This window comes from Branchiostoma floridae, chromosome 9 (genome assembly GCF_000003815.2).
Source record: "Branchiostoma floridae strain S238N-H82 chromosome 9, Bfl_VNyyK, whole genome shotgun sequence".
Lineage (NCBI taxonomy): Eukaryota > Metazoa > Chordata > Leptocardii > Amphioxiformes > Branchiostomatidae > Branchiostoma > Branchiostoma floridae.
In genome coordinates, this window is record NC_049987.1 from 21,354,763 (window position 1) to 21,371,708 (window position 16,946).

General features: G+C 42.0%; 1 protein-coding gene across 1 annotated transcript; it reads right to left on the bottom strand.

The window, feature by feature from the left end:
• Positions 1–5,041: 5,041 nt before the first annotated feature.
• On the bottom strand, positions 5,042–15,013 carry LOC118422293. The gene is made up of 6 exons (XM_035829812.1): positions 14,756–15,013; positions 14,223–14,295; positions 13,145–13,329; positions 9,155–12,920; positions 5,472–5,644; positions 5,042–5,053 (listed from the first exon to the last, which is right to left on the bottom strand). The coding sequence occupies exons 1-6, from the start codon at positions 14,987–14,989 to the stop codon at positions 5,042–5,044; spliced, it is 4,443 nt and encodes a 1,480-aa protein (XP_035685705.1). The 5' UTR covers positions 14,990–15,013.
• Between the last annotated feature and the right edge of the window lie 1,933 nt (positions 15,014–16,946).

A 16,946-nucleotide genomic window follows, 5' to 3' on the forward strand; every position in this document is an offset into this window, starting at 1 on the left:
GCTTAAAATTATTATTACAAGTTACTGTTTTTGCCTCCACTAACAACAATGTACCAAGGATGATGCAAAGTAAAGTTACGATTTTGTATACACAATAGTTGATGACAAATTTAAAGCATTCATGATTCAAACGTCAGGGTAAATAGGAAAGAAGTTTCTTTATCTACTCTGCTTGTTTTACTAAATTTGGCTAAAGCCACAAGGCCCACAACATTTATGAAAAAGCTTTACCAAACATTGAGATTTATCCCAATGTGTTGTGATTCTGTAAAAATTTCACACAAAAAAAATGTGGAGGTGCTTGGGTACCCAGCAGATTTATGAGAGTTGACCTTAGTTATATATGGGACATTAGAGAACACTGAAGGATAACTTCTGAAACAGATTTAGTAGCATTTTGGGGGGGCGGTGAAGGTGTTTTTTGTAATGCACATTAGAAAGATGATTGGTTAGCACACTGAAGTAGCAGTTAGGATACCAGTTCTCTGTTGGTTATGGTGTTATACAGCAGGCAGGTTAAATATACGTCTTAGTAGCTGTATGACTCTACCATGTATAATATACTGAAAAGATAGAAATGCTACAAAAAGGCTTTGACATTGTAGCAGAACTACTTACACAACTTTGTTTTGTGTGTATGAATTTCCTATATTATTATTTTTTGTTGAGGTGGGTAGTCGTGAGTGCTTCTAAAGGACTTTCATTATAAAAAGTGGTTCAATTTTGCTACAATGATGCACTGATGTTTTTTCTTTCACTTTCATACATCTAAAGTCAACTCTCCACTGGGTAGCCTAAGACCCTCAAAGTAAGAAGTGAATTTAGAGAGAATTTAAAGAGATACTAAATGCAACATCAGTAATCCTGACGTATGTACTCCAGATATTCTTGGAAAGGCCTTGGTTTTGTACTGAGGTGGTGTTAAGGTATCCAGCAGAATTGTGACAGTTGACATTACACTACATTACATGTAGTTTATTCAAAATAATAGCATTAGAGAGCAGATTGTACATAAGAAAATATTGACTCGTATTCAATCATTTTCCTGTGGCTCTTGATGACTTGTCCAGCAGAAATAGAGAGAATGAAATCTAGATGCTAATGTTCACTTACTTCTGTATCAATGTTTAAAACTTGTTACTTTTAATTAATGCTTTATTAATAAAGTTTAACATAGTCTCTCAGTTGTGTTCAATCTCTTTCCCATTCATCATGTTCAAAATGTGGCAATTCAACATTTATGTATCATTGGTATTGAAAACTAGCATTTTTTGTATCCTTAGGCCACACCAATTTAATTTGTTGCTTCTCGGATTTCCCGATCCATTTTCCAATTTGAAAAAAAAAAGAATTTAGTCCCAAGAAAAATAATATAGGATTTGTTATTGCAGACTTTAAAATAAAACATTCCAGGGGCACACAGTGCTGATAAACCAATCAGAGAGCTTCTTTGTAGTCACATGATCAGAACAGTGGTATTAAATCAAAGGAAAAGAATCATTGGATAAATGCCATGAAAAGCTGAGAACTTGACACTTAAATCTTGTTTTTTTTGTTATATAAGTTCCCCCAGACTTTTTGCAATTTTTTTTGACCTAGCGCCCCAATATTTTTCTGAAAAAATCAGAGAAGCAACATTGGTGTGGCCTTATCTGAATCTAATTCATTTGCTCTTGCCGACATATTATCTTTTACAATTTAAAGCTACAGTCTGTGATTCTATATGGCAGTATCAGAAAATATGAAGTGGAAATAAAAAGCTCATGCTACCCATTCTCCTTTAGAGTTATAGTTAGGACTTTCAGGGAAACATCATGCATGAAGGTAGTTTATCTAGAAAATATATATTTAATAAGGGTGTGGTACTTCATGCCATTTTCAATGGATACATGAAGCTAGATTGTTGCATTATCTTAGGTTCACAGGAACTTAAAAAAATCTTACCTTTCATGTCAAATACGTTAAATTAAGGAAAGACATTACTGAAGTAAATGTACAGAAACAATGTTCTTCAAATTCTGCACCCAAACCTTTTCTGTGCATCTAGTAATACCAGCAAGTGCAAGTGCAAGTGTGCTTTCGACATTTAATGTTCATGTGTAACATCAGAAGAAATAAATGTTCAACACAGATACATGTACTCCTTTATGTTTATTCTTCTTCAGTCAATGGACTGCATGACCATAATCACTCAAGGCATATTTGGTGTTAATAGTACAGCAGAATCTGGGTTTTCTAATGAACAGGTTTTACTGCTCCTCCAAACTGCAGTGGTACTTTGATATATATGAGCATTATCTAACCTAAAGCCCTTTTAACTTTGCTTTAATCTAAATGTACACATGTAACACACCTCAAAAAGTATACCTCAAATGCAAGTAGAGCCATTATCGTTCCTCAAAATGTTTCATTTCATATAGTACATGTATCAAAATATACATTCTCATTCAGAAATACTCTTTAAACTGTGAAGCCATCAAGTTACAATTATAAGGCATCTTATCTTCACCTCTCCAATCATTTGTTTTTACTTCATGTTTGCAAGGACGTTATATGAGGTTGATGTTTGGAATGGAATGTGATATATATCTGATCATATATACAGTTTCAGTGACAATTGTCGTAAGCACTTGTAATCTGAATAATATAGCGTCAGGTTAATACATTTTGGTAAACGCCAAAGGTTTACATCCACAGTTGCTTTCTTGACATCCCAAATACAATGGGGAAAGTAAGGATGCATACCAGATCACAGCCATACTAGCAAAAGAGCTTTATCCTATATGCAAAGTACAAATGGCTCCTCAATCAAAATATGATAGATAGCACTTCTGCATAACTTAGCTTTTTCTTTTGACATTTTTAAAAATGTTCTTGGAAGAACTTGGAATGATACAAATTTTTCCTTTATAATGACATACCCCAGTGTTAGGAATGATTGCCAGATAGACAACTAGACAAATGTCACTTTAGCATCCCTTTCTCCAAATTCTTTAAATCTGTTCTTATAACAATCTCATAATGTATAAAAGCATAGATCTCTCTCCAACTTCTTTAAATCTGTTTTTATAACAATCTCATAATTCATAAACGCATAGAGCACATGATGGGGTAGCAATAACTGTACAATCAGGAATCCAACGTCTCCCTTAGGAATCAAGGAAAATAATGGAATATGACTCAATAGTGCCCTTCTTAACTCACATAGACTTAAAGCCTATCAGCATATCGCACACAAGACCAACTGGGCTCTTTTAAGCCTTAAACTGCCAGAGTTTCAGCCCTATAAAATGCTAAAAGCGAACAAGGCCAAAGTCCCTAACTTCCGGGGTTCGTGCCTATACACGCACAAAGCTGCTACTTTGGGGGAATACGCTATCCTGGATATATCCTGGCGCGGCACACAGGGCATGTGTATGTGTGCCTGATATATCCGGGCTTGGCAGTTTAAGGGTTTTAAGACATAGAATACATATGACAACAAGCATTTGCTACTCATTCAAAATTTATCAAATATCTTTTAATTAGCCTAATGTAACACAAACAATACTGCCTATCTTAATATTTCTTTTACCACCCTACAAGGATACCGACAAAATTTTGTTCGCATTTTCTTGAATTGTAGACATAAAACTGAGAACAAAACAATTTGTTTTTGTCAGACTTTCATTCGCCATGAAGCAAGTACATTTTGTAGGAGTGGCAAAATTCCACCATTATGATCTTACTGACCCTTGGCTACCTTTCCATCATAGCAGGCATTGCAGTAACCATAGCATTTCTCATTGCCATAGTTAGTGCATCCTGGCTTCTTACAACCCAGGGGCCTGTCTTTACCTGTTGGGAGGGATGAGAACACGCCCTGAAGAGACTTTGAGTCAGATGGGAGGTTGCCATTAAAAACGAAGACAGGCCCAGTACAAATCATGTGATTTCCATGATGTGAACTGCCAGGGGAGGGGAAACTTGCCATTCCCAGCTTGGGGGATGTGGGAAGCTGGCTCCTTGCTCCTCTGTTCATCAAGCTGTATGGTCTGGAAGTTGCTTCAGTGTGCCCTGTTGCACCTTTCGGGTGTGTTGACTGCTCGAAAAAGCTTCCCAGTCCTGAAATCGTTAAAAGTAAACAAATATAAACGTTAGAATATGCAACTCCTACGCAGACTGACATTGAGTATTTCAAGAAACAACTTGAACATGACTGTGCAAATCAAATTGAAAAAAAAAATTGTCTCACCTCCTGAGGCAAGGCTGTCATAGAAACACACAGGACAGAACCCCAGTTCATCAGTAGCCTCGTTTTGGCAGCCTGGCCCTCTGCACAGCTGTCCTGGCCTATAACAAGGCTACAGAAACACAAAATCAAATCTTTTCCATGTAGTTCAAACAATGAATGAATGAATGAATGACCTTTATTGTACATTTGTGCTCAAACAAGCTAAGTACAGGCCGTAGCACTAGTGATAAGGTACAATTTTGATATAAGAAAAAGGTATCTTATCACCTCTACATATGCTAATACATTCTAGTATGTACAAGTTCAACTTCTTCTCGCTTCTTAAAACAGTTATAAATATAAGGACAGATGAAATCAATAATGTATGGTTTATCTAATTGCATGAGAAATATGAATTTTTCCGTGGTATTCAAGTATCGGAAATTAGGGAACATATGTTGTATATTTAGGCCACACTGGCTTGAGTATATGGATGACATCTATGCATGTCCATTTCCAAAGAAAAAAAAAGTTTGCAACCTTACTGTAATTGACATAACTCATATACAAAAGCTACAAAAAAGAGCAAATGCATGCTGCATATTGCAAAAATATTTCAACATTGATGTTTAGAATGCTTCTTTTCCTATAGTCAAATGTACTGAAGATTTTAACTCATTTGGTGCAAGTGAAGATTTGTGTACTGTAAGGGATCCTCGCCCTTGTGTTACAGATTTAAATCACTTTGACATTGAGGTTGTATTGTGCACACAAAAATTGTTTTGGTGCAAGTATATGCATTAGTACAAGTATTCTGACAAATTCCTTTCAAGCTCTGAGCTAAAGAACATATGAAAGAACAAAAATACAGAATTTATTGCTAAGGCTAAACCATATTCTGTATGTTCAGTAATTTGTTCAATCGAGCTGACCACTTAGACTCCATAATAAAGGCAACTTTTTTTTTATTTACATGCTCACATCAGTTTCGGGTGCCAAGAGGATGTCATCCATATAATCAAATCATTGTGGCTAATTGACAGAGATCAATCTACTATTAGATTATTCAGTCATATATCATGATATGAGGATGCCACATAATGACATCCTTTCTTTTCTTCTATATTATCAAGATGTGGAAATGTTCTTCTCATCACCTTCATCATCACCCTTGTCATAATAATTAGTATCCTAAAAAAAGCCATGGCAGCTTTTGGGGCTAGAATACACTTCAAGGGTGTGGACCAACATGACCTACCTCTGACAATTTTTTTGCCCTGTGTGCCTCGATGTCCTTAGCACGGTGGACTTCGGCGATGTGGCGCATGTAACACTTGAAGCACATGTTGAGGTTCTCAAGCTCACCGTGCATGTCACATCCTGGAGCGATACACCGTTGTCGTGGAAGTCGGGCAGCATAGTGTGAAGCACCTGGAAATGACATAGACATGGTTTATTTTTTAGGTTCTTGTGTAAACAATACATAAACTCAACTTTGACCAGATCTCACACTGTCATCAACAAAATACATAAAAAAATAGTATTGATGAGAATATTCTCAATTCTCAAATTTCCTCTGTGCTCCATATATGGTTCACACTATACCAAATTTGCTTAAAAATTTAAAGAACATGGGGGATAGGAAGTCCATTTGCACCATCATAATCTGCTTTCAATTGGTAAGCTCAAATGAGCTTCCAAATATGTACAGCTGTTTGTGATCAAAGCTACAAAGGAACAACATCATCATAGTACTATATCCTGCCTGACCTCCGGGCGTGCTCCGAAGAGAGTGTAAGGTATGGGCAAAAAAGTCCGGAGCAAAACGCCCGGATGGTCGTAAACGGCGGGATAACGAAACATACAAAAAATCAGGGTGGGGGGGTGGGCGTTCTGGAACAGCAACTTTCCTTGACCCCCCCCCCCCTTCCTTGATGACACCAACCACACGCATCTAGCCACGCTCATCTGCTTGCTTCCCCTAAGCTACGGTGGGGTCGTCCGCTCCGAATGACAAAATGCAAGATTTCTCAGTGTAATAAGTACCCCTGTGTCAGGTGAGTATGTCCAGGTGTAATTGAGGTCACGTGGCGCGCCCCCAACCTGTTTACGCTTCTTAAGGAATGCGCAAACAGGCTGGGAACGCTAACTTGACTCAATTAGAATAGTACTATATCCTGCCTGACCTCCGGGCGTGCTCCGAAGAGAGTGTAAGGTATGGGCAAAAAAGTCCTCCGCAATCTCCCTTCCGTGTACGTAATGCGGTATGCTAAGGCACACACCAGTATAGATAACCTCTAATACCCCATACCTCCATCCTTTCCCATTCTTCTATCCTTCCCCAAACCTCAATTCTTTCCCAAACCTCAAACTTATCCCAAACCTCTATCCTTTGCAAAACCTCTATCCTATCCCAAACCTATATCCAAACCCTTCTTCCAACCCAAACCTCTACTCGAACCTAGAAAAAACACCCTTTAGCTAAGTCAAGTACTAATTTCGTCCCAAGGCTGACCCTGAGATGACAATTCTCAAACAAAAACAACTCACTTTTACTCTTACTGTAACGAAAAAGGAAAATTGCAAACTAAGAAATGACCGTCTCTCTCAATAGCCGACATTCCAAACAATAAATACACGGCAAGCAGACTAGAAACATGCAATTTTAAAAATAAAGATTAACCCAGGGTCAGCCCTAGGACGAGCACCAGCCCCCGGTTGGTGGGCCTACCGAAGTAGAAGGGTAATAATAGGAAACCCCGGTGCCCGCCGTCGAACATCCCCCGAAAAAGGAACTAATAAACATTACTTACTAGGTCTAAAAACTTCTGAACAATGCTAACCATGGAAAAACATACAGAAATAAGCCGCCTCGTAAACTAGCAACAATCGGTAAATAAACCTATTCACAGTAGATGCGTTCCACACAACCGATAAAACGTCTGCATCCGCAAAACATGGATATCGTACCCCAAAAGAGATCAAACAATTAAAAACAACCGTGGGTATACTGTCCCCACAACAGGCAAAATGAATCAAGTGGATATCTTCCACACAAAAGAAGATAAAACACTAAATCCTCCACACACACGAATAAAATTGACAAATGGATTTCCCTCTACATAACCAATCATTTACGTGCCATAGGAAACCCACCACAAAAACGATAAAATATACTATCCTCCACATAAACCAGTTCAATTAGTACAGGCTTTCCCTAAGACCTCACCTGCCAAATTGGAATAAAGCGCACAACTATAAACCACACAAAAATGCCATTGTTTAAACTAATCATTCGCCACGTGGTCGTCAGAGGAATCAAATTATGCGCCACCTGCGCCATGTTGGATTACAGCGTGCAGCTGCAAACCACACCAAAATGTAACTGCTAAAATTAATGACCCACCACATGGTCGTCGGAGGATAAAGAACATAATACCCTCCAAAAACTAGAGATCACAGCTAGTGGTTGCCCACCACATAAGGCGAGAGAACATTATTACTATCAGACTTCTTCCACGGAAACGATAGACAATTTATTAGTGGAAAGCCTCCACAAAACAATAAAACATTTACTTGTGGTTACCCACCACATAAGGCGAGAGAACATTACTAGCAGACTTCTTCCGCGGAAACGATAGACAATTTATTAGTGGAAAGCCTCCACAAAACAATAAATCATTTACTTGTGGTTACCCACCACATAAAGCGATAGAACATTATTAGCGGACTCCTTCCGCGGAAACGATAGACAATTTATTAGTGGAAAGCCTCCACAAAACAATAAATCATTTACTTGTGGTTACCCACCACATAAGGCGAGAGAAATTTTACTAGCGGACTCCTTCCGCGGAAACGAAAGACAATTTATTAGTGGAAAGCCTCCACAAAACAATAAATCATTTACTTGTGGTTACCCACCACATAAGGCGAGAGAACATTACTAGCGGACTAGTCCTTCCGCGGAAACGAAAGACAATTTATTAGTGGAAAGCCTCCACAAAACAATAAATCATTTACTTGTGGTTACCCACCACATAAGGCGAGAGTACATTATTAGCGGACTCCTTCCGGGGAAACGATAAACAAATTATTAAAGGATAGCCTCCACAAAACAATAAATCATTTATTAGTGGCTACCCACCACATAAAACGAGAGAACATACTAGCAGAATCCTTCCGCGGAAATAAAAAACAAGTTCTAGTGGATAGCTTCCACAAAACAAAAAACAATTTACTAGTGGTTACCCTCCACAATAAAACGTTAAACAATACTAGCGGAATCCAAAATCGAAAAAGCAGCACTGTGGACATGCTCCACAAAAAAATAATACTAATAGGAACAACAAATTTAAAGGAACCTAATCAAGTCTCACCTGTGAACCCCAAGAAGAATGCTCTAAGTCGGCCAAAACGTTCAAGTAACTCCGCCGCCAGGCTGCCACGTTAAACTGCCCGTCCTGGGCTCTAAACTCGGGCTCTCCGACCCGACCAACCGTAGTCTGCAAACCCCAGGACGATAAGTAAGAGCAAAGAGCTATTAAATCTCCTTGGTAAGAGTAAACCATCCCCCAAACCTGACTACAACACTGGGCTCTCAAAATCAGCATCTGTCGCGCTGGGAAGACCTGGTCTAAAAACAAAGTCAAGAGCACGTGAAGAAGACGAGAAACGTGGTAGCGAAGCTTCCCCTACGCTGCGGTGAGGCTCGTCCGCTCCGAATGACAAAATGCAAGATTTCTCAGTGTAATAAGTACCCCTGTGTCAGGTGAGTATGTCCAGGTGTAATTGAGGTCACGTGGCGCGCCCCCAACCTGTTTACGCTTCTTAAGGAATGCGCAAACAGGCTGGGAACGCTAACTTGACTCAATTAGAATAGTACTTAAGTTCAAGTACCAGTTTGACAAGTAGTGTTTGTCATATTAAAGATCATCGACTGACCTGCAACTTCAGCCAAAACCCACAGTGGTGTCTCCCCTTGGTGCTGATTGGCTGGCTGAGGTGGTTGATTGACAGGTGTTTGGGGTGGATGATTGACAGGAGGCTGCCCTGCCTGCTGGCTGGTGTGCTCACAGAAGCACCGGAAGCAGAATCCCATCTGTTCTTTAGTGCCAAACATCTCACATCCCTGGGCTGCATTCACACATGGTGGCTGTGGCTCGTCTGGTACAGGGAGTTGTGTTGTTGTCCTGGCAACTGACACGGTACCTCCTTCCTCTGTTGGCATGGTGACGTTCCCAGGAGTCACGACCACTGACGCCCCATGGCCTGCTGTGATGATGGTGTTGGCTGGCAGTTCCTCAGGTGAGTGATGAGGACCATTGGGCAGAGGATTTGCTGAGGCAGCAGGCTTCTTGCTATGGTACTCCTTTAGGATGTGGAAACACTTGGAGCAGAGACCATTGAACCTGGCATCACCAATGGCATCACAGTGAGGTGCTCGACATTGATTCTGGTTGACAACCAGTAGAATGGGCTGTGCATCTCCCATAGATGCAGCAGAAGCTGCAGTGCTGGAAGCAAGTGGCTCTGAGTTGCTGCTGGGAGCTTCAAGTGAGTGAGGTGTGCTGCTCTCCTCTTCACTCGAGGCTACCAGTTCCTTTGGTTTGGAACTTGGAACGTCAGATGTTACTGGGCTGTTGCTGCAAAGGGCCTCTGAAGTAACATTTGTGTTGGAGGCAGATGACCTGTATAGATCATCACTTGAAATTGACGCATAGGCATATGCACATCGCTTTGGAGGTGGAGCCTGGTTCTCTGGTTCCCTTGGCCTCAGTAACTTTGTGCTCTCTTGCTCCATGTTTATCGGCATCTCTTCTGCTGGATTAGGTGATGGGCAAGGACCCCTTCCAAAGTGAGGTGCATTTCCAGCTGTGGGAGTAAATGCTTCAGCTGACATATTTGACAAAGCTTCCATTTGCATGTCTACCTGTTGAGCACCATCCACACATATGGCAGCATTAACTTCTTCTACTTTCTCATGCAAGATGATCCGGTCGCCTTCCTTGTTCTCAGCAGCCCTGCCAGTGTGGATGGAATTGTTAGTGACTGGAATGGGAAGGGACTTTTCTTTCTGTTCCTCGTGGTTGTTTATGGGGGAATGGTTTGCAGTGATGACCCTACGTTCTTGTTGTTTCTCCTGCAAGACCTGCAGGTCCATGTGGACATTCATCACTGTGGAGGTTCCAGCTGATGCCACCTCAGTAGGCTGCTGTTGCAGCGATGGTGGTGAGGACACAACATCATAATATGCTGGAGGTGGGTCATCATTATCATCAGCTGTTGTGGGTGACTCTGATGATAATGATGCTGGTGGTTCTCCTGCTGTGATGATGGTGTTGGCTGGCAGTTCCTCAGATGAGTGATAAGGACCATTGGGTAGAGGATTTGCTGAGGCAGCAGGCTTCTTGCTGTGGTACTCCTTGAGGGTGTGGTAACACTTGGAGCAGAGGTTGTTGTACATGGCATCTCCGTAAGCATCACAATGAGGTGCCGGACACTGCTTCCTTTCAACAAGAGAGGGAACAGGCTGAGGATCTCCTGCAAATGCAGCAGATGCTGTGCTGGTAGGAGCTGCAGGAGGTGGCTCTGCAGTGCTGCTGGGAGCTGCAGCTGGTTGTGGTGTTGGTGGTTTTGGTGATGCCGGAATCTTCACCTTTTTCAGGCACCGGTAACACCTGCCACCGGTGTTCTCAAGCTTTAGGTTTGGGCATCCTTCAATCAAGCACTTTGTAGAATCACTTGCTCCAGTTTGTGGGCCAATGGGACCTTGGAGAACGGTTGAAAAAGAAGACTGTTCAAACCCAGGGGGCCTGGTCTCACTTTGGGTTGAAATCTGGTTGTTGGAGCCTCCTTCTGCACCAGTACCAGTGAGTACTAGTTCTTCTGGCCCTGCTGCTGAAGTCTTGACTGCAAATCTTCCTTTGCCACTTTCCTTGGTGTAACATTCAGGACAAAGACCATTGGATGTCTCAACCCTGAAACAGTCTGTTGTCTTGCACTTCTTGAAATACCTTGCTTTGGTCACATCATTGATGGGTGCAGTTGAGTAAACTTCTTCAGCTGGTCGTTGGGGTGCTGTGGCCACAGTTTGCTGGGTGCCTGCAATTTTAGTGGCTGGTTTTGGTCGAGATTTCTTTCCCAACTCCATCAGGTAGCACTGAGAGCAGTACCCATCCTGGCCAGGTGCCCCGAACATCTCGCATCCTGCAGTCTTGCAGGTGGGGGATCCTCCAGGTGTAGATGTCTTGGCAGACGTAAATGTTGAACTGATGTGTGTCAAAACTGCAGCCATAGTTGTGACAGCTGCAGCTACAGCTGTGACAGGTGTAGTCACAGTTGGGATAGCTGCTGCAACAGCACCTGCAGCTCTACATTGTTGGTCAATGTAACATCTCTTACACATGTCATTGGTTTTGGGATAGCCTGTCCTCTGACACTCTGGGATGATGCACTTTGCTGGAGTGAAGTCACTAATATGGCCCAGACTCTGACTGTTGGTCCTGTTCTCAATGCTGTGCAGTGGCTGTGGAGTAGTTGGAATGATACCCAGACTCGAGGCACGCTCAGTTTGCTTGAGTGGATGCACAGATGGAGGCTGGCCTGACTTTGTAACAAAGCAGACGAAGCAGACGTCACAGAGGTTCTCATTGTCAGAGTTGCGGTCATTGTTGCAGCCCTCAGTGATGCACTTGTTAGGATTTCCTGCAGGTGGCTGCACTTCTTTTGCAGTCTTGGTGGCTCTTCCTACTTCCACCTCCCTTCTACGCTGATCACCATTTATTTTCTCATAACATTCGTGACAGTATTCTCCAGTGGCAATAGAGCAGAAGTACTGGCACCCTGGGGTCCTGCACTCCCTCATCCACATGGAAGAATTTGGAACATCATCAGCTGGCAATACTGCAGCTTCAGCTGGTCCTGGTGGCTTCTTGGAGACTCTACTCTCTCTGAAACATGCTGCGCAAAGTCCGTTTTGCTCAGGTGTCCCATACATTTCACAGCCAGGAGCATCACATATTTTTGCTTCTTTTCCAGCTTCAGCTTTCTCTTTGTTGACTGCTGGTGGTTCTAACTTGTTTTGAGCCAGTTTGTCTGCCTCTCCACCTTCCTGTACTTCTTCTGGCTTCTTGTAAGTCTTCTCCATTGCGTGGAAGAAGTCTTTGATGAGATCTTGCTCCTCAGGAGGAGGATTTAGGTTCAGCTTGGCTGCCAGAACCATGGAGATGGACTCCTTTCTTGTATACGGCAGCTCCATCAGATCCAGGTACTTCTGTAGAAGCTCTTTAGCCTGGTTCTCCTCATGCTCGAGCAGAAACTGAACTGTCAGCATGGTGAGGTCATGTTTGACCAGAGGGACAGCATACTCCCCTGTAGCCAGGCCTATCGGTGCTGGGGCCTCCTCTTGGCTCAGTAAGGGTGTGAAGTGCTGCTGCAGGTACCCAAGTATGATGGGAGACCGCACACATTCTTCAGGCTTCCAACGTAAGGGAAGGTAGATTCCGCTGAAGTGGATCGGAGCGAAGGTGTGGCCCTCGTAGTTGTGCAGGACATCTTCTGCAAGGATGATGATTGGTCGACGAAGGAGATTGGCCAGAACAAAGATGTGGAACTCTTCAAGGGACTTGTAGGGGAGGTCATTGGCCTCAGGAGGGTTTGGTGTTGGGTCTGTCATTGAAACCACAATGTTCCACTCATGCTTCCATTCCTGAAACATAGCAAAAGTACATACCATACTGTTTAGAGCTTGTTATGGTCAGATAATATGTTAACCTCAAAAAATTATGCTTAGGTTGAAGGAAATAAAAGTCTATATTTTTCTGCTATTGTTAACTGCAATGAATACAGAATCTTGCTGAGCCTTTTTTCTCATCTGTGGTGCAGATTTAAGTAAAGTAAAAGAAGTGTTCCTTTTTCCATGCCAATCCTTACCAATGAAGCATACTCCAGGTCCACATGCTGGTTGTGAGATTTACAGCTACGATTCCAGCGTCTCTTCATGTCCTCCGTCATGTCAGCCACCATGGTACGGTTCAGCAGCCTGCGGAGGGTCAGGTCTCGGTCGTGGATCCCCCACATGTACTGGCACACAGCATGCAGCAGGCAGTTCCCATCACCTGGTAATACATGAAATAGACATTAAAGCCGAAAGAAGCAACATTCAACTTTGGATCATTGAACTAGAAATGTTGCTAAAATGGACGGTAATGTTGGTAAACCATCTTTTTTAAGTGGGGTCTGTGGAAGATAAATACATGTAGGAAAGGTGACTACATGAACACAAGATGTACATGGTGTATGGGACAATCTTTTTAGCGAATGTCCACAAACGCCCACTCTGGAGAAATCCGCGCTAAACAAATCTCATATTTTTTGCTTAGAATATGTCCACGTTGTGCTCCCATGTATTAATCCTGAGTTTCAAGTCAATCCATTGGCCCAAAGTGACATAAATCAAAGTTGACGATTTTCAATGGTCTTTTTAGCAAAAGCCCACTATATCCAAAAATATCGGCCGTCGCACAATGGCACCTATTAAAACCTACCTTTTTGAGTCCCTTTTTTGTCAAAATGTATGGCGATACTTATAGAATGGTAAAGGCCGCATGTAGCCAGTCGCAAGTATGCAAATAAGTCTAGTGTCTGCCATTTTGAATTCTTAGCATTAATGTGGACTAAAAAAAGGGACTAAAAGGCTTGTAAAGCACGGAAACTTCGTACACAGCAATGGGGCACCTTCCTAGAACATGTTTGCTAAAAAGACTATGCGATGGTGTATACTGTATAGGGAACAGAATCAGCTACCTGTTCCATAGAATAAAGGAGTGCTAAGGGGAAACATGGGGAAACATTCTGCTAGAACAAGGAAGCTAGTTTTGGGAGCTAAGTAAGTAATGAGAACATGGCCCCTATTCTTGGTTACAATAACATAAGAACAAAACAAAACAGTCTCAGTACACATAACACATTCTAATTTCTGCAAGTGTGGAAAGACTAACAAAAAACTTACCTGTGGTCGGCACTGGTGTCAAGGGTCTGGAAACTCTGCACCAATTCAGAACTTTTGCTTCTTCCAAGGTTTTCTGCATAGATGCACATAATAGTTTCTCTCAATACATGTATATGGATCTAACTGTCTTGACTGCTTTTTTGCCAAACTAGATAATGTGATATCGACCTGAAAGCACAAGTCAACATAAAAAATTATGGCCGTATCAAAGATGAAGGAGCAAGAAGTGGACCATGAATGATATTAGTTTATGAAGGTGTCAAAATTTGAAGATTTGTACTGGGGACTTTTCTATTACTTCAAAACTAATATGACACCATTTTTGCACCATCTCTGCCAGTTGCACTGGCTAGAAACCCAGAACTCTCCCAGTCTGTGTCCACATTAATTTTGCACAGAAAAGTTAGTACTACAGTGACTATTATTAAAATATCAGTGACACTAATGACTCCTTTAGACACTGACAAACACAAAATGTGACAAATTCAAATGAAAAAATGTTGTAGCCCATACCATAATGTCTTACTACATACCTGCATAAAGCGGTCAATCAGCAGCTTATTCAAGTCTTCTTGAAAGTCCAGAGGAAACATGCTGATAGGGGGTAACATCAGGCTGTGCCCAGTCATGGCGCCCAGGTAGCACACCTCTGCTCCTGTCACATCTCTGCCACTCTGTATACTGTCCAGGACCAGGTCCCGCAGCCGTCGGGTTTTGTCGATGTCGACAAACGACGGGCTTCTCGGCATCTCGTTCACTTTTTCCATGTCTTCTTATGTCACATTCAAGGATGATCCTGTAAAATGATGTCAGGCTGTTACATCTGATTGTAATGAGTAAAGGCATTAGCACCATGTATAGGAAGCTGGGGCTAAAAATAGAAAAGAAGCAACAGGGTTTCCCATGAAAGTTGGGGAAGTTTCATGTATGTGACCTTTTCATAGGTAATCCTGCAAAGAGATGATTGCTTTTGAATTTGAGGATCAATACTTCAATAATCAATACAATCATGTACTTCTTCAGGATCAATACTAATGACCAATCACTTCAGAACGTAAACGTATACTCGCAACAGTTATGAACACATTATCTTATTAACACGTGATCTGGATACGTGTCGTCAGCGATTGGTCAAACGTGCCAGGAAGTTTATAACGGCCACCGTCTCTTTCAGTGATGGCTTTTAGTGCCCTGATATACACGGCCTCCCGTACGGCCTCCTCTTACAAAGTAGTCCTATTCCGTGTCCAGTATTCTGACTTTGTCCAGTTTAACATTCCTGCAAAAAAGGCCCCCCATGTTGGAAATCAAACCTTCTGGGGCATCTAACCAATTTACTAATTAACAAAAGTCTCACTTATTAACAGGCAAACAAAAAAGCAATGAGCACGCAATGTTAACAATCTACATGAACTCATACTGATAGGGGCGCCATGGTCAACAACAGGCAGGGAATTTTTTTGCCCGCGCGCAATAGTTTTGGGGTCTCCAGAGGATGTCATCCATAAAATAAAATCGTTGTGGCCTGAGGTGGCAACCGCATGTAAAACCCACTAAAGGAAGGAGCAGCTAAGGTGTGACCATCTGTCATAAGGTGCAACACAGGCAGGCGGTGTTGGACGGGTCGCAAAGCATGACAGGTAATTTTCTTGGTCGGAATAGTGGGGAGCCCATTTGTGCTGCCAGCTGCCCCAGGAGGACATCCACCAGAGATCCGTAAACATGCCAAAATGACTGCCACTGGAGGATATTGTGTTCTTCTAGTGCTGTTTTAGGCCACCAACTGCCATTTTCCGGTCAGCTACGTGTCCCCACAAGACACCAGGTTTGTGTACTACTAGACTTTTTTCAGTGTAACTCCTTTGGAATTGGTACCCCAATGGAATAAAAACATTACATAAAATAACCACCCGCTGCCAAAACAACAGTGGTCGAAACCTACATAAATATCCTACACATGATATAGAGAATCCCACTACATCTATTGTATTTTCTCAAATAAAGTCTCAGATCAGACCTTGAACTGGATAAATTCAAAATTATGCTATTTTGCATAAAATAACCTGGGGTTACACTGTCATTGTCTCTTCAAACTTGTAAATTGCCAACTGGAACTTTCAAAAAAGATACCACTTGCTTTATTTTAGGCTCTTTTACCACTTATCCATGCAATAACTTCAAATAAAGTATGCACCCAAGTGTGTACTCCAATCGAGAAAATACAGTACATACTATTGGTTGTGGGGGAGGAGCAGGGCTGTCTCCAGGACCCGTCCTTCCATCTTGGGAAGGAAATTTGCTTGTTGGGACGGAAAAAAGAATTCACCCCATCTGCACTGGCGGCAGCCGCCCCCACAGAAAATTGGTCGTGGGGGTGATGCCCCCACGATAAAACACCCAAAATAAAGCCGAAACCCTTGTGTATATTTTCACTAATGGAAATTTCATCAAACCTTGCTAGTCTACCGGCAAAACTTGCATTTCAGAGGGACGGTCCAGATTTCAAAATTTCTAAGGGTTAAGGACCTCCCTAGCGAGAACTCGTGCCTTCGCCGCTAAACGTGGCGGAAATATATTGCAGGAGCGTCGCCCCCCAAACCTTTTTTACTAATAGAAATTTCATTATCAAAGTTAGGTTTGTTTACAAGAAAACTGTGTCCCTCAAATACAGGAAGTGACGTTTAAAGCGTCCTGATTTCAAAAATTTTCCAGACCTCCCTAGCT